Source organism: Podarcis pityusensis (assembly GCF_964106645.2).
Source record: "Podarcis pityusensis genome assembly, chromosome: 2".
Taxonomy (NCBI): Eukaryota; Metazoa; Chordata; class Lepidosauria; order Squamata; family Lacertidae; genus Podarcis; species Podarcis pityusensis.
Window position 1 is genome coordinate 16234341 of NC_138029.1, and position 23831 is coordinate 16258171.

The following is a 23831-nucleotide window of genomic DNA, read 5'->3' on the forward strand; positions in this document are numbered from 1 at the left end:
GTGAGTACCTAAATTCGGACAATTGGACTTTAAATAAGGACTTGTGAGCAGAAAGGAAAATTGGACTTAAAAGTTTACCTTAATTTGGCATTGAAACGGGAAGGTCTAAACGGGAAGTCAGCCTTCCGTTTCTTTGTAGATAGATTAAAGCAAAGCAAAGACATGGCAAACTAGAGCTCAGAAAATCGCTTACAAAAGATTAACTTTCACCATTTAAAATTGTTGAACCCCCTTCGGAAGCAGGGGAAGAGGGGGGATTTTTCCGGACTGTTTAAACCTGCAGATGTGAGTGTAAAGTAAAGTAACTTTCCACCGTCCTGATCCTGGAGCGGGGTGTCAGGACTGACGTTTTTTGAAGCTCATTGACCAGAGACAAACGTTTTTGACAGATAGGCGGCATTTTTTCATCTCCGCCAAGCTAAGCAGTTGGCCCCTTATCTCTCTCGCCCTGACCTAGCCACTGTGATCCACGCGACGGTCACCTCCAGACTGGATTACTGTAACTCGCTCTACGTGGGGCTGCCCTTGAGACTGACCCAGAAACTCCAGCGGGTGCAGAATGCCGCGGCGAGACTCCTTATGGGGTCTTCGCTGCGAGATCACATTCATCCGGTACTATACCAGCTGCACTGGCTCCCGGTGGAGTACAGGATCAGGTTTAAGGTGCTGGTTTTAACCTTTAAAGCCCTATACGGCCTAGGACCCTCGTACCTACGGGACCGCCTCTCCTGGTATGCCCCACAGAGGAACCTACGGTCTGCAAATAAAAACATCCTGAAGGTCCCAGGCCTCAGAGAGGTTAGGCTGGCCTCAACTAGAGCCAGGGCTTTCTCGGCTGCGGCTCCAATCTGGTGGAACGCTCTGTCACAAGAGACTAGGGCCCTGCGGGACCTGACATCTTTCCGCAAGGCCTGCAAGACAGAGTTGTTCCACCAGGCCTTTGGTCAGGGCCCAGCCTGACTCCCTCCTCTGGCAACCTGCACAGAACTTTGCTTAACGGTTGCCATTAATTTGATTTTAATTAATTTTTATAATGAAATGTTTTAGAATGTTGGATTATTTGATTGTTTGATTATTTGTTTGTTGTTAGCCGCCCTGAGCCTGGCTTTGGCTGGGGAGGGCGGGATATAAATAAAATTTATTATTATTATTATTATAGCTATAAGAAGAGAAACATTGATTCCATTGTCCCCCTTCGCTTTTTAAAGGAACAAATATTGACAAAATATCTGAAAAAGGAAACTTTGTTGATAGACCTGTCTTTAAAAGAAAGAACAAATAGAAGTTTTCCCCCTAGAGGGAGACTGTGAAACTGTAACCAACTCCGGGGAGCTTGCAGCTGTTACAGATTACAATCGTGGGAATAGACTTCTGACCTTGCAGGACAATGTATTCAGAAGCTCTATTGTGTGCTTTCTCTAATGCCCTACTGGAACAGCTACATGAAAAGACGGATTTGATGACTGATGCGATTAGAAATTTTGACCAGGCAGTGGGAAATTATATGGAGCCCACCCAGGAATTAAATCAGGAGTGTGCCCTGACGGAACAGATGAGGGAAGAGGATGCTGCTGAATCTTGGGCGCCAGAGACGGAGGGAGTTGTGGCCCAGCAGGAACATGAGCTTTTGGATTTGACAAATGAACTTGGAAAAAGCCAGATTTGGAAAGATAAAGTTTGGTTTGGTTTGGAAATGGGGGGTTGGATAGACCCCCTATGCAGGGATATTTGGACTTTGCAAGTCTGGCAATGGGCCGTGAGATGTTTGGGGTTGTGGGGGCTCTTAATTTTGGAGGGTTTTTGAAACATGTTCTCAAATACCACATGGAGTTTAGTGTGGACTATGGAAAAGGGGCTGATTTGTCGAGAAGGGTTAAAAACATTGTTAAGCTGGAGTTCCCACGAGTGAAAGGAGCAGGAGACAAAGGAAAATACAGTTATAAATATGAAGAAGAGCCGCGGAAGGGACATGGAAGAGACTTAAGGGCCTCGGATACAAGGTTACCAGGTTAATGCGCTAGATCGATGGGATAATAAGGACTGACAAAACCCGGGACCAGGAGGAAGGGACGCTGGATGAAGATTGGATTGTCTTTATTTCATATTTTATTATTATTAGGATTGTTTTATAAAATTGATGAATGTTAGAAGAATGTTGGAACGAAATTATTTGGCTTTAGCAAAAATGTTTAAAGAATTATGTAAGAATATTATGGTTATGAGAAGTTGGTAAAATTAAGATTCAAGTTTTAAGTTTTAAGGTTCTTTATAGTAAGATAAAATTAAAATAGATTAAGGTAATGTAATGACAGAATATTATGAAATATGGAAAGGATTTGCTGCGATAATTAACAACTAGGATACAAAAAAAGGGAGGAGGAGGAGGTCAAAGAAAGAAGGCAATGACAGTTGAGGATTCGAGAATGATGGATTTGTTTTCGAGTGTTTGTGGTGTATTTTTGTTTTTTGAATTTGTATTGTTTGATGTGGTTTGTTTTTTCCTTGTTTTTTCTTTTTTTCTGCTTTGTTCTTTTTTGTAATTCTAAAAAACTTTCAATAAATATCATTTAAAAAAAAAAAGGAAATATCATATACAGTGGTACCTCTGGATGTGAACGGGATCTGTTCCGGAGCCCCGTTTGCATCCTGAAGTAAATGCAACCCGCGACTGCTTGTGCGCGGGTCATTTTGAGTGTCTGTGCATGCGCGAGCGGCGAAACCTGGAAGTAACGTGCTCCGTTACTTCCGGGTCACCGCGGAGCATAACATGAAAACGCTCAACCTGAAGCACATTTTACCCGACGTATGACTGTAGTTCACTCACAGCAGGTAGATTGCGGGTCTACCTAACTGGCTTCAGTTTGCAGGCTGCATGTTACTTTCTTCCAAGTGAGAAGGGAGCAAAGGTTTCGCTGATTCAGAACTACTGCTTCAATTTACTTATTCCACCAGCAGGTGTCCTACTAGTCACAGCCATAATGAAGTTAGAAGGAAAGTGGGGCCTGAAGCTTACCCGGAATTGGTTGAAATCAGAGTATGTGGAATCATAGGTCTTGCGGTGGGCTTCCAGGAGGATATCGATGGTCCGCTGTTGCTCCTCCAACAATTTGGGCTTTAGGCTCTCTTTCAGGGCTTCCTCTTCCTTCCTCTTCATTATCATCTCTCTTTTCCTCTGAACCTCTTCATCTGTCAGAATAACTGTCAACAGATGGAGAGATGCCAAACACGTTTAACACTTAGAATCCATCTGCTAGAACAAGCCGAAGAGTCAAGAAACTCCAGGGCAGTCTTTTATAAAGACTCGGAGTGATTAGCACAGTGACACTAACGTCTGAGAAGAGAACAAATAATTGAATAGACAAGAAAACCAACGACAATCGGTGAACCTTAAAACTTCATGAAATGTTCACAACTCATTTGCCAAGCGGGAGCAACATTTGCGCGTTACACATCTGAGCAAGATGCTTGCTGGTCATAGAAATCTATCTCTTAATCTATCCCGGTATGCCCCACGGAGAGCCTCAAGGTCCATAAATAGCAACACCCTAGTGGTCCCGGGCCCTAAGGAAGTTAGATTAGCTTCAACCAGAGCCAGGGCCTTTTCAACACTGGCCCCGGCCTGGTGGAACGCTCTGTCTCATGAGACCAGGGCCCTGCGGGATCTGATTTCTTTCCGCAGGGCCTGTAAGACAGAGTTGTTCCACCTGGCCTTTGGCTTGGAGCCAATTTGATTCCCTCCCCCTCTTTCTTTTTTCTTTTCCTTTCTCCTCCTGCGATGAGGCTACATTTTAATATTTCAATATTTTAATGTTGTCTTTTAATTGTGTTTTTAATTTGTATTCATTCAACTTGTTTTTATTATTGCTTGTTAGCCGTCCTGAGCCAGGCTTTGGCTGGGGAGGGCGGGGTATAAATAAAAATTATTATTATTATTATTATTATTATTATTATTAAGTGTGCATGGCCCAGTCAAGACTCATACCCATGACTGCATCTGATCGCCACTGTGAGAACAGGAAACTGAGCTAGATGGGCCACTGGAATGATCCAGCAAGCTCTTCTTATGTTCATATGCATCTCACAGATGTCAAGGAAACAGAAAGCCAACAGCATTTCTTTCCCTTGTACAATGATGCACACTCCAAAATGGGCAATGCATTTTCCATGTATACAGCTGTAAATAACTAGTGGAACAGTGCAGCGCAACTCCTTGAACATCAAGCAACTGAATGGTTGTGGATATATTTCCATCGCTGAGTATTGTGGCATTAGGGCTACCAATACCAACATCTTGAGCATTTCACGATAGGAAGAGGTCATTTCAGAGGACAACGTGGCCTCTTGTGTCACAACGCTATCAGAAAAACCAAGGTTTTGCAGCCTGTGTAGACCTTGCAGTTACCGTGCATGTAAATTAGTGCTGGTGGGAAGGCAACTACTGTTGAGTAAAGAGGGGCTGCTACAGATGTTCACACAAGATGTGTGTGTGACATTAATAGGCTATCGGGCATATTTTCAGCAAAGAGAGACAAGAGGTGGTGACCAAACAATTCAGTAGAATCAAAGTTAACTCCAAGCAGACTGGTGTGACTGTTATGGAGAAGAAGATGCAGGAACGTGAAGTGCTTTAGTGTGCAAAAATACACAAATTTCAGCAGAATTCCACAATATGCTGCTTTTTAAATACAAGATGGGAAATACCCTGTGCATGTTCTGCAGAGTAAGATTTGAAGGACTGCAAGAAAATGGACTTGCATGCAGAGTGACCACACCACACATTATTTTGTACATAAAGTGGGCAGGTGTGTCTTGTCTGCTCTTCAAATCAGATGGGTTAATTAGCTCTGGTTGTTTCAATGATTGCATACATGTTCTGAGGAATTACCGCATTTTTCGCTCTATAGGACGCACTTTTCCCCCTCCAAAAATGGGAAGGGGAAATGTGTGTGCGTCCTATGGAGCGAATGCAGGCTTTCGCTGAAGCCTGGAGAGTGAGAGGGGTTGGTGCGCACTGACCCCTCTCACTCTCCAGGCTTCAGGCAGCTATCCACAAGCCTTCTGAGCGCGGTGGGAGTTCCTGCCGGGCTCTGAAGGCTTGCAGATAGCAGCCTGCAGCCTGGGGAGCACAGTGCCAACTCCTGCTGCGCTCCCCGGGTTTCAGGCAGCTATCTGCGGCTAACAATCTCCTTTCCCTTCCTCCCCCACAACAAACACTCTGTGAGGTGAGTGGGGCTGAGAGACTTCAGAGAAGTGTGACTGGCCCAAGGTCACCCAGCAGCTACATGTGGAGGAGCGGAGACGCGAACCCGGTTCCCCAGATTACGTGACTACCGCTCTTAACCACTACACCACACTGGCTCTCCTCAGATTCTTGCACACTGCGCATTGTAGAAAAGATATTTACTGATTTTTCATGGGAAGAATAGGAGATACTGGTGGGCATACTGGCCCCCACAGGTGCCATGTTGGCAACCCCTAATTAGAAAATGGTGGACTTAAATTATTTCAAAAAGATGCTCTGAGACAAAATGACAGCGTGGCAGATGTCCACACTGGAAAGAAAGTTGGACTTAGAACCTGGGAAATTGGAGCTCATATCTCTCTCCTCAGCTATTGGTAGCCTTGAGCAATCAAGTTTCTGTGCTTGGAAACTGGAAAAAATGACCTGTAACCCAGATGCGAGGATTAATGAGACAGAGATTAGGAAGCCCCCTGCACGCTAAAAGTGTTACAAGGGTCAGCCTGCAATGCATCATGTGCAGGCATGAAAGGACACCAAACTGAGTTTTGCAGCTCAAGCCACTCTGTGTGTGTACACTAGAATTGCAGGGCTCTTTGAGTCTTTTTATCTTCTTAGCTAGCGTGCAGGTATGAGTTGTTGAAGAAGAATGTCAGGCTGGGATCCATCCTGCGGTTGCAGCTGGAGCAGAACCTGTTATGGTTTGCAAGAGGCCAGCACATATAACTTGCTATAACAACGGTCTCAATGCTGCTAGGATTCCAGCAACCAAAGAAACACAGTTGAGATGGGTATACACATCATGCCCACTCCAGGAATGCCTACTTCTGATCAATTTCAAAACTGTTGCTGATACATTTTTGATTAAGTTGTGGTTATATTCTGATAGCAACACCTGAGGCCAAACCTTTAAAATCTGAGAACTGGGGCTGAGTGGGCAGGGGAAGGAAGAGGATTCTGAGCCATTAGGTTACATGAGGGTGGTTCTTTTCCTTCCTCCACCCCTCCCACCACAAAATCAGGATAAGCCCAGACAATATGTCTCAGATATATACAGTGGTACCTTGGGTTACATACGCTTCAGGTTACAGACTCCACTAACCCAGAAATAGTGCTTCAGGTTAAGAACTTTGCTTCAGGATGAGAACAGAAATAGTGCAGCGGCAGCAGGAGGCCCCATTAGCTAAAGTGGTGCTTCAGGTTAAGAACAGTTTCAGGTTAAGTACGGACCTCTGGAATGAATTAAGTACTTAACCCGAGGTACCACTGTATATATTTAACAGTTATGCTGGAAAATGCCGATGGCTGGCACAAGCTGCAAAGTATATTACTCTATGTTGCATAACACTTATTCTTCAATCTCATCTGATTTCACATAATGGTTTATTGCTCCATAAAAAATAATAATACAGCCAGATTTGTGATTAACATACCTCATGCATTACTCAAAATAGTATCTATTTAAGAGAAAGGGAAGTATGTGAAAGATCAGAGTCTCAGCTCCTTGTTTAGAAAGCACAGGCATTTTATTTCAAAGGGAACTAGGAGGGTGACCAAACTCTCAGCAAGCTGTTTACCAGAGACATATTATTCCCTTTTCTCTGAATCACATGCATTACTTCTGGGAAATTTGCACAATACTAGTCACGTGCATGTAGAAATATTTCTACAGGAAAAAGATCACAAACTGCAGTTTCCTAGGAAATCAATGCCACACCCTGATGCATATTTACAACCAGAAAACATGTGGTTACTGAATCTTCCAACCCCATTAAACTAAATGCCATATAGTCAACAAGCTATTTATATATATATAAAAAGAAAGTAGGAGAGACATCTAAAAGAAATAATAAAGTATATGTGCAAATCTGTGCAATATGTATAGGTATTATGATACAGCAGCTCTTAGATAAGGTGTAAGAAGGCACATCCAGGCTGCAAACTGGTTTGTTCATTATTATTTTTATAAGAGCCCAGATTTAGGAATCTGAAGCTGAGGCAATTCACTCAAGGCCTTCCAATAATTGCAGCTGAAACAAGGCTGGTATCTAGGCGCTAATCTAAAACCACAGTAATAAAACTTATTATTGCTCTATATTGCATTCAACTTTATGATTCTATTACTGAGATTCCCAGATATAAAAAAACCTCTTAATTAGTTTCAGTAAATCTAACAATGAACAAGGAAACTGTTTTTGGGCTCAATTCTGAAAGCAGGCAGATTGGAGAAGGATAGTAAAATCTGAAAGAGGTGCAGAATACAGAATGGTTGGGGCAACCCGGCCAGATGGGTGGGGTACAAATAAGAAAATTACAAGTTATTATTATGTTTGCTGTATTCAGTAATGGAACAGAATGCATAGATTAAATCAAAGGTAAAGTTGAGTTTCAGAGTTCAACAAGAAGAAGTGTTTGCCTTGGGATCAGTTCACAGCACCTATTTTTACCCGGCAAGCCTTCTGTGAGTTAAGCAGTCTCATGAACACTCTCACAAGTTGAGACTTTGGGGTTGGCATTTCTTAGAAACATGCTTAAACTAGGCAGTGCAGGCTGGGACAACGTGCCTGTCACATTTACAGGGCAGCTATACTGTCAGGAGTCAGCTAGTCTACAATGTGGTCTTTATGTATACACTGTTTAAATGGTCAATGAATCTGCCCTGCTTTAATGGTTTGCCCTCTTGGCTATGGCTCACTGAGACAAGACTCTCTGTGTGTAATGTAATAATACAAACTGAAGAAAATATTCTCATTTGACGCAGGTTTCGGCCAAACTAGCACCATCATCGCATGTCGGTTGCTAATGTGTGCCAACACCAAATTCGTACATGTGAGATTTGCATTTTTACATTCAGTGTAGGATTTTTCTTCTACCATTTGTGCACTAAAAGCTACAGTCAAGCATTGAAAGACCCTTTTAATGCAACTACAACTCAGCAGCACACTAGTAAAAGAACTTGCAGCCAACAATAACGTTGCTTTTTACTAAGACACTAGCAACCTTAAAAAAAAAAAGTGAGTAACAATTCACAAGAAAGCATTCATCATAGGACTGGGATGTTGTTTTTGCAGACACTGGGCAGAAGGAACATTTTACGGTTAAGGTGGGGTTTGGAATGAGAGGTCTGGCAAGGAAAAATAAAAGCACCTAGGTCATGTGCTGTAGCAGCATACATGCGTGATGAAAAAGCAAGTTGCTCTGCTATGCAGCCTGCAGCTACTTACAGCTGAGGGTTAATTAGCCGCTAGTGTTTTTCCAATACAAAAGTTGCACAACTCTATGCATGCCTGAAAATGAACGAAAAGATCAAGGTGGTGTCCAGCTGTGTGTTTCAAGGCTATGAGGTGGCTAGAGTACCAACATTCATTTGGGGAGGTAATTAAGTTGTGAGTTATATAACTGTGTAAGCATTTTTTATGCTTATCCTCAAAATAAACCCAAATAAAGCAATAAGCAACACCCACCTTCCCACCCCAGCTCCTTTAGCTTAATGGAAAATAAGCACACCCCTTCAGGCCTCTATAAATTAAATAAATAACCAGAGTGCTCAGAGTAGGAAAACTCTCACTGGGTAACAGAGCTTCCAGTGGGAATACTCTCGGTTTGGCTGTCTTGAATGGAAGCTATTTAATCCAGATTTTATTCTTTAGAAAGGATCAGGCAAATATAAAGTCAACCCATGCCAAAACTGCTAGGACAAAGAGTGTTGGTGTTAGAACCTAAGGACCCTAAGTAGCTATCACAAACACCCAACTCACTGGCCATGCTGCCTGCAGCTGATGTAAGTTGTAGTCCACAACATCTGGGTAACATCACATTGGCTATGCTTGGTCCAGGGAATTATGTTTGCCACAGGCTCTCTCGCCTAAGTGGGTGCCGTTTTGGAAGGAATACATTTTCAGTTCTTTACAGACATAACCCTAATGGTATAGCCCCTGCCCCCTGCACAAATTCAGGCACCACCTCTATTCAACATGCAGTTGTTGCAAACGTGTGCACTGCACATTTGGATGGCTGAGCACTGATGAATTAGGTGTAAAATAAACACCCCTGGGCATACATAGCAAATGTTGTGGGGGCTGGGAGACTGAGGGGGAAGCAGCAGGGGGACAGGCAAAGAATGTAAGCATTCATGGATTGAGCCGAATGGGAGTGGTGTTCATATGTGTGTGTTTAAAATCTGGCTTTAAAGTCAAAACAGTTTGTTTGTTTTTTAATGCACTAGGCTGGCACGATTGCAAACTTTCTTCTGGAAGGCTATGGGGATTGGATTGTACAGGTTGCCTCATATACTCCTTATGACGAACTCGGTCAACTTGTTAACAGAGAGGCGATGTTTGTTTTGGAGACTCTTAATGTCTTCTAGGAAGCGATTAGCAGCCTCTTTACCACTACACTTGGCACGGATAAGCTTTGTTTAAATGCTTACAATTGAGGGGGAAAGGTTCTTTACAGCACCTGTCACAAATGGATTAACTTTAAACTTTAATTCTATTCCCGGGATGAAACAAAAACACCTGCTTTCAATATTCGCACTTGCATGAGACTGAAGAGCAAAGGAGTTTCCGCACTTTGCTTCAGCCAACGTAGGCATGCTGACAAATTCACGCTCCACATTTTAAACTCCTTCCGGAACCCAGCCAGTTTTTTCCTCTTCCTACAAAACAGTGAAGCAATGACTGCCTCATTAAGACCACCACATGCTGTATCTTTTGTAGAAAGCGTTTTGCAAGGCCAGTCAATGATATCTACTGAAAATCCCAGTCAAATCTCTCACTGAGAAACACTTAATCTTATTTATTTCCTAATGGCTTGCACTATCCAGCAGACAAATGCTGTAAAACAAGGGTAGGCAAGGTGGTGCCCTCCAGACAATGGTCAAGGATGACTGGGAATTGTAGTTTAGCAACATCTGGAGGGTACCACATTGGCTACCCATGCACTAAAGCAGGGGGCCCCAAACTTGGGTGTCCAGCTCTTTTTGGACAATAATCCCCATCATCCCTGACCACTGGTCCTGTTAACTAGGGATGAGGGAAGTTGTAGTCCACAAACAGCTGGACACCCAAGTTTGGGTAATTCTGCACTAAAACATCTTGACACTTCTTTAACCAGTCACAAGAATCATGATCTACCATCCGAAAAAAACACTTCTCCTCCTCTTGAGGTACATTGGAGGTTTGATCTCCAAATTAGGTTGCTTAGAAGTAGTTCTGGCCATCTGTTTCCAAAGTGACTCAAAGACACTTTTTAAGAAAACAAACCTTTTTCTTTTAATTACAAGCTCATATTCTTTCTTTTTAACACGCTGCCTTCAAGAGCAAAGGTTTTTATTTCCTTCTGTGATGCAAAATATTTAAAGATTCTTAAAAGAGGAAAGCTGGGGGTGGGGAAGATTTGCTTTGGGAAATGTTTCTGAAGAAAACCTTTAAATAAATATAAGTATTTTGAACAGGGTTGGAAAGCCTATTGCAACAGCTTGTGTACTAAGAACGTAGGAAATGAATCACTGTAGCTTCCCATGCAACCAATATGTTATGAAAGATTAAATGATGTTGTAGCATATCTTCAGATAATGGAGATAGTAAAATTATTCAAATTATTCATTTGGATTCCTAGCACCCAACACTGGTGCTAGTCCATACTATATCACTACTTTGCAACCAGCTCAACAGCAGACACAAGGGCTACCAAGCCTGTTGCTGATGTATGCTTGCATGCAATGCATGGCTGTAGAGCAAAAAGGCATAAATGTGTTCAAGTCCAGGTAATCAGTCTGATTCCCCACTAGGGCAACATGGATTTCCTTCCCCTCTGCGCCTCCCCCAAATTCACTCTGGAGGCTGAGAAGCCCCAGAGCAGTCTGTGGGGAAGGAGAGGGGAGTTTGTTTCATTGGGAAAACAGAAATCACCTTCGCGTTAGACTGGCATAGTGTTAATTTTTGCTTCTGCTCAGAATGCAAATCTGTGAACATTCCAGAAAATACATGTGATTCGTACAACATCAGGCAACGGAGAAAAGAGAGATACAACTTACCACAATATCTTCCTATTTTGTGTATCATGTCTAATCTAAGATGCTTTCATGAGTAATGATTTTGAGCAATACTTCCACCCTGCACCATCTGATATTTATGATAAAGTCGAGCATCTTCAAGATAAGACAAACTGCTTGCTAAAATCTAACAAAAATCTCTACAAATGTGAAATGTAATAATAAAATGTGGTTTACGTGCATGTAAGCAATAGCAACTTAGGCTGTATACACACCATATATTTGAAACACATGGCTCCCCCCCCCCCCAAATTTTGGTAACTGTGGCTTGCCGCCCACAGCGCTACAATTCTCAGCACCCTTAACAACCTACAATTCCCAGGATTCATTGGGGATGCTGTAAATTTATGGTGTGTATGCAGCCTTAAACAGGAGTGATGGCAGCTGATCCAGAGCTTTCCCCTACATATAGAGGGTGTAGAATTGCGACTAAAAAGAGTATTGCAGCACTTTTTCAGGTTTAGCTACTTTACTGCAGTTTGATCTTCAAAAGACAAGAGCCTATTTCATTCAATGTTATGAAGTGGACCAGGAAAGAGATCCACTCTCTTTTTTAAAAAAACAAAAACACGCGAACAATAGCAATTGAAAGAACCATTACAATTATAATGTATTTTTGTAAAACTAACTCCCAGAAGGTTTTTCAAGCTGTGCTTGAAAATATAAATCTATATAGTTCACTCAAACCACAGGATTGCAGGCTGCAGCCTATATTTTACAATAAAATATACTCACATGAGTCCTATGGCCCCTAGATTCTGGAGAGGGTAATAACTGCAACTGCTCTAAGATTTTTTTATCATGCAGAAGACTTAATACACTGTTCTTTCAGAGCACGGCACATTTTTCTAGAGAGCACAATGAATACAAGGTCACTTTTCCTATAAGCAGAAGGGTGGAGATGTCCTTGCTTGAACTGAATACTGATGGAGACATGCCACATCATATATTTTCAGAAGGAAGGAATGCAATTAATTTTTTTTGTAGTTCTGAATCAAACAATGCATAACAATTAATAAATGGCCACAAAAAATAATGAAAACCACCATGGGTACCCAAGTGATTCACCATTAACGGAGAAGCCAGTGGAATTGTATATTAAAGGAAGTTTCAGTATGCTGACCCAGGCAAAATTATAAACAGGTGAATCATCTTTCCTCAGATCCTGGTCTGCATGATAGGGCCATTTACAATGTTGCTACCGGACTGTATGTACTTTGGGCTCCCTGACCGCCCCCACCCCATATTCCATATACAACTAGGAATAAAATGATCCCTTAATTACCTAGTCCTAATCTGACCCCAGCACACAGCTTCATAAGGTAGCTCAGTCAGAAGAAATAGATTGCAATAGATCTACCTCTGCACTGCTGGCATTGACTGGCATTGGCTCTCAGTGTTTCAGGACGGTTTCTCTCCCAGTCTTACCTAGAGATACCGGGCATTGAACCTGGGACGTTGCGCATGCAAAACAGATCTTCTCATCACTGAGCTAAAGGCATCCGCATTTTGAAACCGCAGTTTCAAAGTGTTGCCAGTAGCCCAGTGTAAACCTCCCTTAGACTGAGCAATGGCAGACAGCAACTGCAGAAAGTACTACTTCCATGCCTTGTTCCTTTTCCAACCAGTTACAGCATATGACTTTCTTCTACTTGCTTTTCAGCCAAATTGAAAAATGGCACACTGAGAAAGTTGACAGTAGCATTCCTGGCACTGTTACAAAGGGCTTTTAGGCTGCATGCATTTAACGCACGTGAGTTTTCCCCAAGTATCCTGGAAACTGATTTTTTACCCCCCCCAGCATGCCTCTAAATTTGGGCAGCGAAAACAGGCACAGCATGGCTTGAAAAAGGTAACGATCTGGTCGCAAGTGTTTCACTCTGTGACCGTGAATGGAAACGTGTTCTGTTCAGAGTAAAACCTTTGGGTCCAAGCCCCCAAAATACTGACTTACTGTGTTTGTTTCATCAGTCATTGACTCCAGTTTAACTAAGCCATAATTTGTTGTTCTCATCGACATAGGAATTGCAATGAATGGCACATACATTCTTTACAGAGTCACACGTACTGTGGCTGCTGCTGCTGCTGCTGCACTGTTTGTTCATGAGAAAATCTCTCATTGCCACATCTTTAGTTGCTTGCAACAAACAGTCCTTCAATAAAACTCATCTCAGCATTTGTTAGGAGGTAGGAAGAACTCTCAAAGAACATCAAAATTATACATTAAACTATAAATTAGAACTATAAACACACAGACCAGATCACTGGTTTGGGATACTCCCATATAACCTCATTCATCCTTTGTCGAGAGAGGAGAAATAGGGTATACAAGTATACGTGTAAACAGTGAAGAAACTGTCTTACTCCATTTTCTTAAATGCAACCTACGAAAGTGCTAACAGTGTTTCGTGTTTAGCTAATTTTATTTTTAATGCCAGAACTTAAGATGTCCCTAACCTCTTCGTCTCCCCCATGGGGGCTTCATACAGAACTCAAACAACGAACTGTAAGCACCAAACTAGAACACAGGAATGGTTTGAATTAGCAGAAGTGTGGAATTTTACCAAACATAGCAAATCTCTTATATGCTCAAGTTCTGGCTCTTAAAAGGTTAAGATAAACGTTGCATCTCAGAAATTGCTAGGGCCACAGATGTTTTTCTGTTGGAGTGGCCTTGGCTGATTTAAATCAGATGTATATAGCAGTCATGGGAACCTGGTTTCTCTTCACATTAGGATCATTATCAACATACACAAAATTCCTACAACTAATGTTTACACATGCTACCTTCAGAGGTGGTGGAGTCTTAAGTCACACAGAGCTATGCAGGTGTGAGTGATGGGCACAGGTATCATTAACACAGCAATTGTCCCTATAAATAAAACAATGAGGCCAAAGCAGCCTGTGTGCAAACAGAAAACTCTACTGCACATCCATAGCTGCAGGCTATACTTCCTTTCTTTATTCATTGCAGGTTATTCCTCAGCCAGCTTCCCTTTCCAACTGCAGCATCCCATAATATATCAAATGGTCCTCTAAAAGTTCCCTCAACTTCCAAGAGTGACTTTGGGTCTGTGCCCTTGCCCCCACACCCTCAAAAAGTCCCAGTGCAATGGAGTGTTCTGTACACAGCTCTTTGGACTTCACCCTGGAAGTCCAACACAAGTAGATGGGAAAATAAAACGTAAAGTCAAATGTTTGAAATTTAGGAAGGAAAAAGTATTATGGCTTGAAACACCTATGGTTTTCTGGATTGTTAAGCTGGAAAAAAGTGGGCAACATCAGACCTCAAGGTGACAAAAATCAGAAACAAAGCCTCAAAATGATACCAAGATATAGGAAACTTCGTATTTCTTATCAGAAGTTTAATCTTATATCTGATTTCCTACATCTTTGCAGCATTTTGAGGCGTTGCCTTTTTGCCTCCCTATACTGTTGGCAAGCCAAACACGAAATACAGCCCTAAATATAACAAACACTATGTTATTACAGCTTTTCTCCGTAACCACCATTTAGAATTTTATTTGCTTTTGCACAACACCATGACAGTGATGGCGTATTGTGTTTTATATTGGTAAACATAGATAATGCAATCTGGAATAGGTTTAGATTACAGAGAGATTTTCTTAATTCATACAGCACTGTTGTCTTTTCTTTCATATTTTACATTTGTACCCCTTAGTTAAAATGTTTCAAAGTAGACATATAAACACTCCTCACCCAAGCGTTCCCCCCCGGCCTGGAAACACACTATATGTTTTTATATGGGCCTGCCATTTATTTATGTCAGGCATAGGCAAACTCGGCCCTCCAGATGTTTTGGGACTACAACTCCCATCATCCCTAGCTAATAGGACCAGTGGTCAGGGATGATGGGAGTTGTAGTCCCAAAACATCTGGAGGGCCGAGTTTGCCTATACCTCATTTATGTAAAGATGGAGTGGGGGAGCCAAATACACTGAATGCATTTACAAGACTATGTTCCACACGAATCTCCCCTGTGAAGGTTTTCATTTAACAGTGCGCAAAGCAGGCAGCTTTGCATGCTGGTACTGCCTGTTGGGACGCAGGTGGTGCTGTGGGTTAAACTTGCCAATCAGAAGGTCGGCGGTTCGAATCCCCACGAAGGGGTGAGCTCCCATTGCTCAGTCCCTGCTCCTGCCAACCTAGCAGTTCAAAAGCACGTCAAAGTGCAAGTAGATAAATAGGTACCACTCCAGCGGGAAGGTAAACGGTGTTTCCGTGTGCTGCGTTTCCGGTCTGCCAGAAGCGGCTTAGTCATGCTGGCCACATGACCCGGAAGCTGTACGCCGGCTCCCTCGGCCAGTAAAGCGAGATGAACACCGGGACCCCAGAGTCGGCCACGACTGGACCTAATGGTCAGGGGTCCCTTTACCTTTACCTTACTGCCTATTTTATATGGGGTTTTCACTGCTCTACATTCCTAAGTAAACAGGCTCATCCTTTACATAGGCTTTATCACCTTTATGCTCTTTCCCATTAACATCAGGTTGTTCCTGCAGCCATATATTCTGTCAGCTCTTTCACCATCATGCTATCATAGGATTTATTCCCTTTCATACTTTCCAGTGTTTTCACACTCTTCCCCTCCCCGCCCCACTGCATCTCAATTTTCAGACATGAGACTTACATGAGAAAATACATCGTCAGAATTACACAAAATCACCTGTGTTGCTCCTTAAAATCAAACACAAGTCAAAAATTGATTCCATATCCAGTCACACAATACCAGAAAGATGCATCATATATGCATTTTTTTGTTGAATTAGCATAATATATGAATGCTATTAGTCAGTGAGGGGATGCAGATCAAAATTAACATGAAAACCCAAGGTAGTTTTTACTTCACATTCTAGACAAATTGAAGTAACTTGTCACACACACACACACACACACACACACACACACTTCATAAACAGCCCAGGTCCTGCCCTTGTTGATATCCATATGTCTCAAAAGACAATGGAGTATGCCTCCAGGGGTGAAGTAAGACCAGTGCATTAGCAGCACTGAAGTGACCTTCCCAGGGTGCAAAGTCTTGGCAAGGCAAGACCTCCTGTGAAAGAGTCCACAACCTCCTGAGGGAGACCATTCCACTGTCAAACAGCTCTTACTGTCAGAAAGTTTTTCCGGATGTTTAGTAGGAATATCCTTTCTTGTAACTCGAATCCATTAGTTCAAGTCCTACCGTCCCGAGCAGGGGGGAAAATAAGCTTGTTCCCTCTTCCATGTCACAGCCCTTGTTATATTTGAAGATGGCTATCATATCTCCTCTCAGTCTCCTCTTTTCCAGGCTCCTTCAACCATTCCTCATAAGGCAAAGCTTCTTTGCACCTCTTTTGTAAACCTCCTGTAGCATGACTTGTCCAGTACCTGTCAACTTGTTCAAGAGCTCCTGTCTTCATCCTAAGTAGACTTTTTTCTGTTATCTATCATGTCCTTGAAAAAGGCTTTATGTCCTGCTGCTGACTCAAAATATTTCCCATTGGCAGACTTTTCCTTTGTCTAGTCTTGCATGTTCCAGTACAGTACAGTACAGTAAATCCAAATCTCTTCCATCCCTTGCTACAACATAAGGTTGATCTATGTGTGGGATTCGGGTGGTCAAGGTGCCTGTGCAAAGGAATGTAATTAGGTGAACCCTTCAAGGCCCAAACTTTTCTGGCTGAAGCTGAGGGAGCACTCAGGCACAAACTCACAGTAGACAGGCTGCTGTCAAAACAAGCAAGGCCAACGATAGTGGCAGATTAACAAAGTCACTCTTGTTTACTATTTAATTAGGATGTTTTGAGAACTGCCAGCCTTGAAAAGAATTAGCGCTACGTTAGTGCTCGTGGAAGGCTCTTGGCTGATGGGATGAGTTTGTTGGATACAACCCTTAGTTCACAGAAGTGGAATGCTAAATCCAGGATGTAGTATGGATTGCAACAGCTGCTTCCAGGTAAAAAAAACAACCCTAGCTAGTTAGCACCCTAACAGAGAGCACGACCCTTTTAGTAATTTGGCCTAGAGCTCTTTGAAGCACATTCTGTTCCCATTCATTTAACTAGCGGACAGCCGGGAAAGGCTATTTTTAGCTGGAGTCAGTTAAGGTTTCCTTAATCATGTAACTATTTCACTAAAAGAATAATTTATTTATTTATTTATTGAAATAATTTTCATTGAAGATTTTCATGAACTACAAAGAACGTGCAATGCCTTTCACTTTTTTTCTTGATCATATTACAAAGTCTTTCAGTTACGTTCAATGTAATATGTAAAACAATATCCAAAGGTGGGGAAGAGGGTAGAGGGACACCCCATGCCGCTACTGAGGTTTAATGGTAGCCTTGCCAAATTCACGAACTAGGCAAAGTAAGTGCAGTTCCACTGGAGGACTGGAGGAATCAAAGTCCTCAGCTCTCTTCAGGGCTTGATATGCACAATTATTCCAAGGAGGCACAAAGGCATCGACTCCATTTAAATGCTACCTGTCTAATGAGTAGCATTTGGGTGGGTGGGTTAGAGGGAAACACTGTTACAGGAGAATGGTCTCTTGCTATTGAGATTGTTTGTTTGATTACAATACAGGGTAGCTTACAATATACAGTGGCACCTCGGGTTAAGTACTTAATTTGTTCCGGAGGTCCGTTCTTAACCTGAAACCTGAAGCACCACTGTAGCTAATGGGGCCTCCTGCTGCTGCCGCGCCGCCAGAACACGATTTCTGTTCTTATCCTGAAGCAAAGTTCTTAACCTGAAGCACTATTTCTGGGTTAGCGGAGTCTGCAACCTGAAGCGTATGTAACCCGAGGTACCACTGTCTGTAACTCTGAAGCATATGTAACCTGAGGTACCACTGTAGAAACACAAAAATATACAGCACGATAAACAACGAAAACAATGCCCCACAACCGTTTAAAGCAGGGGTCAGCAACCTTTTTCAGCCGTGGGCCGGGTCCACCGTCCCACAGACCATGTGGTGGGCCGGACTATATTTTTTTTTGGGGGGGGGAATGACGAATTCCTATGCCCCACAAATAACCTAGAGATGCAATTTAAATAAAAGCACACATTCTACTCATGTAAAAACACCAGGCAGGCCCCACAAATAATCCAGAGATGCATTTTAAATAAAAGGACACATTCTACTCATGTAAAAATACACTGATTCCCGAACCATCCACAGGCTGGATTAAAAAGGCGATTGGGCTGCATCCAGCCCACGGGCCTTAGGTTGCCTACCCCTGGTTTAAAGGGTCATAGACTGTTCACCGTATTTTTCGCTCCATAAGACGCACCTTTTCCCTCCTAAAAAGAGATGTTTGTGCGTCTCATGGAGCGAATGCAGACGGGAGGCTCTGTTCAGCGCTCCCTTTAAAGAGCCGCGTGGAGCGTGTGTGCAGCTCTTGGGGGCTTTTCCCCGAGGAGGGAGAAGGGCAGCCCGTAAGTTCCTTCTCCCTCCTCGGGGAAAAGCCCCCAAGAGCCGCAAACACGCTCCACGCGGCTCTTTAAAGGGAGCGCTGAGCAGAGCCTGGGATGCATACAGGCTCTGCTCAGCGCTCCCTTTAAAGAATATGTTTTTCCTTGAATTCCCCTTCTAAAAACTAGGTGCGTCTTATGGTCAGGTGCGTCTTATGAAGCGAAAAATACGGTAATTCTCCCGGGTAAGGCCTGGGAGAAGAGGACTGATTTTGTCCGGCGCATAAAGATATGTAACAAAGGCGCTAGGCGCACCTCTCTGGAGAAAGCATTCCACAAGTGGGGAGCCACTGCAGAAAAGGCCCGTTCTTGGGTTGTTGCCCTCCAGACCTCTCACGGAGAAGGTACGTGAAGATGATTGCAGGGTCTGGGTAGGTTCATACGCGGAGAGGTGGTCCTTGAGATATTGCGGTCTTGTGCCATTTAAGGCTTTATAGGTCAAAACCTGCACTTTGAATTGAGCCTGGAAACTAACTGGCAGCCAGTGCAGTCAAGCCAGGATTGGTCTTATATACTCAAACCGTCTTGTCCTGGTGAGCACCCTGGCCACTGAATTCTGCACAAGCTGAAGGTTCTGAACTGTCCTCAGAGGCAGTCCCAAGTATAACAAGTTGCAGTAATCTAAGTACAGTCATCTAACTGGGCGCCACAATTTATTGACAAGCTGCAACATGTGCAGAAGAGGGCAACCAAGATGGTCAAGGGTCTTGAAACCAAGCCATATGAGGAACGGTAGGAAGAGCTGGGTATGCTTAACCTGGAAAAGAGGAGACTGAGAAGAGATATGATAGCCATCTTCAAATATCTCAAGGGCTGTCACATGGAAGATGGAGCAAGCTCGTTTTTTCCTGCTCTGGAGCGTAGGACTCAAACCAATGGATTCAAGTTACAAGAAAGGAGAGTCCAACTAAACATCAGGAAAACTTTGTTACTAAGAGATGTTCGACTATGGAATGGACTCCCTCAAGAGGCTGTGGACTCTCTTTCACAGGAGGTTTTTAAGCAGAGTTTGGATGGCCATATGTCTCAGATGCTTTAACTGAGATTCCTGCATTGAAGGGGGTTGGACTAAATGACCCTTGGGGTCCCTTCCAACTCCATTACAGTGTTTTGATGGGAAAGAAAATCCCTTCTGTCTCTTCTGTGTGCTCTGCTGATTGGCAGAATAGTGGATGGGAGCAGTGCTTTTTTCTAAAAAAAATGTTTAGGAGTACTCTCATTTTCCTACTCATATTGAAATACTGCCCCACAATGGGGCCAAACTTAGATTCACAAAATGCTTAGGAGTTTGCGTACCCCCGCGTACCTCCAGGAAAAAAGCACAGGGTGGGAGTGTGTATCTAAATAAGTATGTGTGTCAGCTTGAGTGTCTGCAAAGAAGGTAGGGGATGTATGAATATGTGTGTGGGCTTGTGCATGCATGCACACAAGAAACAGCGCCTGAATGTGTGTGAATATTTGCGTACCTATGGCAAGTGTGCACTAGTAGTCCACACCTCCTAGAAACTTTTTTTAAAAACTAACACAGAATGGCTGCTATAAACTTGTCATCCCTCCTAAGTTAGAAAGAGGAGAATGGAACAGCCCTGGATGAGTTATGCTTCCTCAGAAGGGGAACAATTCCAGTAAAGCAGCAGTCTGAGTCATAAGGAAAGGAAGTGCTTCTATTATCACAGCAACTAACAGCTCAAAATACCATTTTAAAAATTATACTTTCACACATTATATTGCTCTAGTTAAACAATAGCACATCTACTTTGACTGCCAGCAAAGTAAAGAGGGCACTTTCTCTGGAAGAGAAGGAAGAAATGCTACATTAATCTGACCACAGTGAACACAAACTGGGCAAGATTACATGGACTCCTTCCAATCACTAGTTTCTGCAGTTAGTTAACTAATAATTATGTGCTAGGGAGTTGATGTCCAAAATAGATCTTGGTGTTACAGTTTCAAATGACTGCTGAGTAAGGAAGATTTGGCTGCTTACAAAGGTGAAAGGAAACAGAATGTTGTCTCCTGCTAAATTAAAATCAGAGGAGACTCACTGAAATTAATAGGCCTAAATTAGTCATGTTCATTAATTCCAGTGGATCTACTCTGAGCATAACAAACACTGAATACAATACAGAATACAAATCAAATCAAGGATACTGCCAGTTCTAAGCCCAGAAAGCACAAGAAGGGCCAAGAATCTCCATCAGGAGTACCCAACATGGTGTCATTCAGATGTTATGGACAACAACTAGGGATGTTTTTGACAACCGAATCCTGACTATGTCTGGGAAATTCCAGACATATGGCAACCCTACTGCAACTCAAACCAATCTCAAAGAGTGGTAGTCAAATACTTGTGTAGCATATTACATTGCCTACCCCTGATCTACATAGTAGAGCTGATGTGGGGGACCTTTGGCTCTCCAAATGTTGCTGAACTACAACTCCCATCACTCCCGGCAAGCATGGCCAATGGCCAGTGATGATATGAATTATAGCCCAGCAACATCTGAAGCACCCAAGGTTCCCCATTGTTATATTAGACACTGATAATTTCTTGCCAGTTTCTTTAACACAGTACAGTATTTCTGGGTAACGGAGTCTGTAACCTGAAGTGTATGTAACCCAAGGTACCACTGTAATGCCATTTGCCAGGAACCTAGCCCACACCAGGATGTCAATGGATTTTAAGACTATGCACCACCACTGAAGATTAGGCTGCAGGAAGGACCTAGAAAAAGACTAGATGGGAATTATGCCAGAGTTCTTAATGTGATACTCCCCAACCCCTATAAAAGTTTCCAGGTGAGTGAACAAGTTTGGTTACAGCAGCACAGAGACTCTGTTGATCTATACCCAGTGGTAGATCTGCCACCAATTACTTTGTCCCCACCTCTCCCTGCCCCAGACTTAATGGGAACTCATAGAAGTATAGGCAATAAATGTTTTCTTGTTTCAAGTTTTGCTAGTTTGCTAGCAAATGGCCTAAAACAATTCTAAATTCTAAACAGCCTATCAATGATTTACTACACTTCCATCATGACAAGACTGCATGAGCCTCTCTCTTACCCTCTTGCCTAATAATCTTCTTAGCCAGACACTGAAAAGGTGAAGGGACACAAATACCTTTCAGATACTACAAACACACACACCTCTTTTGCCTAGGTATACACATGCTTTAACTTTTGTATTAAGTGGAGTTTAGGTATCTAAATTATTTTTTTTAAGGCAGGGGAACACCCACATATTGACAAAATACGACTATTGGGGAAATCTAGGTAAAGGAACCAACTTTCACCTCCTCCTTTAAAAAAGTGAACCAAACATAATAATAATAATAATAATAAATTTTATTTATTATAAATAAATGGAGGATGGAATTTTCAAAATGTTTTTAAGTGAATCAAAGTGACTTGAGGAAGTGATCTGGATTCTCAGACTCTTGGATTATTGCAATGTTTCTATCGTGCTACATGTTTACTCACACTCTTTCATCATGCCTATGTCAACGCAGCGCTTCAGCCGGCAGGCTTGACAGTGTCGCCGGTTATCTTTGGTGATTTTACAGTCGCCATTGAAAGGACATGTGAACATCGCTTTCCTTTTCATGCTCCTCCTGTGGGGGGAAAAAGCCACACAAAATATATAATCTTTGCTTGCTTGCTTTTAGGAAGATACATCAGTTTTGCATGGATACCGTTCAGAAAACAAACAGTGTGGCAAACCTGCATACAAAACGAGCTAAATGGGCAACATACAAGTATTTACCAGGCATGGAATAAATATCCCCTACATAGCTACTGTTCTGTTTCTAAGAAATCTGGTTATTTTATTTAAAAATCTGCCCTGTTACTATACTTTGAAAACAGTAACCATCTGCACGTCTTCATGATTTTCTTTCTAAAAAGAACTTAATATTTTAAGGAACACAAACAGAAAAACACAGTTTCTTGTCCAACAGATGCAACTTGTACCATAAACAGGAAAACATTAACCACAGTCTGAATGGCTCAAATAGAGCCATCTAAAGTTGGAGAACTATTTAGGAACTGAATAGAAGAAACAAACAAACAAACAAACAAACCCAGAATTCAACTCAAAAACAAAGATGTAGCATTTGACAATTTTCAAGCATTTCTGATTACTTTATAAATCTGAGGAAAAATAGCCCAAAGCAGCAAAATGAAAGAATTTCCAGAAAAGACTAACTGGTTTGCTCCATGAGTTTCCATTGGCAAAAATCAACAGCAGATACACAAAGTTGACAAAGAATGTGGTAGGAGCATAGATACACAACAGTCTGCAAAGGTGACACATATAGACTCAGAAGAGAAGCCTGAATTGCCTAGTGTTTTTCTTTACTTAAAAGACTCGTGAGACCCTGATAAAGCAAACAGCTTGGATATTATCTCAATGGTCTACTGGACAAAGAAATTCAGAAAATGACAAGAGGCAGTATCAAAGGAGCAGGAATCAGGAGCTTTCCCATACTGCTGTAGCCCAAATACGTTAGCTCCTGGATTGTAGCTTCTTTGCTACCTCCTCCCCGTTTTGTTTCTGCGCTGTCCTGAGCTAAGTTATAGTTTGGCTTACTGTGCTGTCTGAATCTGGCTCGTGGTTTCCCTCTCTCCAGACTAACCATGAACTATAACCAAGGTTTGCCATTTGGTTTATGGCTCATGGTTTTTCTGGGGAAGCTAAACCACAAGGAAAGGCTCAGATGACACATGAAGGCAAACTATGTCTCAGCTCGACACAGCAACAAGATGACCAGGGACAAGCAAAACGGCCATAATCTCCTCTCTTGGAGCCTATATGTTCAGACAAAACCATAGCTTAGTATGCTGTACAAACAATGCCACCATGTAATCTTGGAAGAATGGCAATCTCCTTTTCTTCACTGTTTTATGAAGTCATTGAGAAAAGTAAGTCTCTCTCCTTAAACAAGGCAATTGAAAGCAAATGTCCTTCGCTGTTGTTGCTGTTAGGAAGCATTTGACATCTCTACCTTTCCCCTAGTTGCACATTTCTGTTTATGTAAATAAATGTAATTGGGTATAA

The 23831-nt window shown here is 42.4% G+C and overlaps 1 protein-coding gene across 3 annotated transcripts in view; it reads right to left on the bottom strand.

The window, feature by feature from the left end:
- Nucleotides 1-23831, bottom strand: part of VDR (vitamin D receptor) — an 88687-nt gene that overhangs the window by 12225 nt on the left and 52631 nt on the right. For all 3 annotated transcript variants that reach the window (XM_080994801.1, XM_080994802.1, XM_080994803.1), the window contains 2 exons: nt 22256-22386; nt 3014-3198 (listed from right to left, as the gene is read on the bottom strand). In XM_080994801.1, the coding sequence (XP_080850927.1) occupies nt 3014-3198; nt 22256-22386 (316 nt within the window). The remainder of the gene's footprint in view (nt 1-3013; nt 3199-22255; nt 22387-23831) is intronic.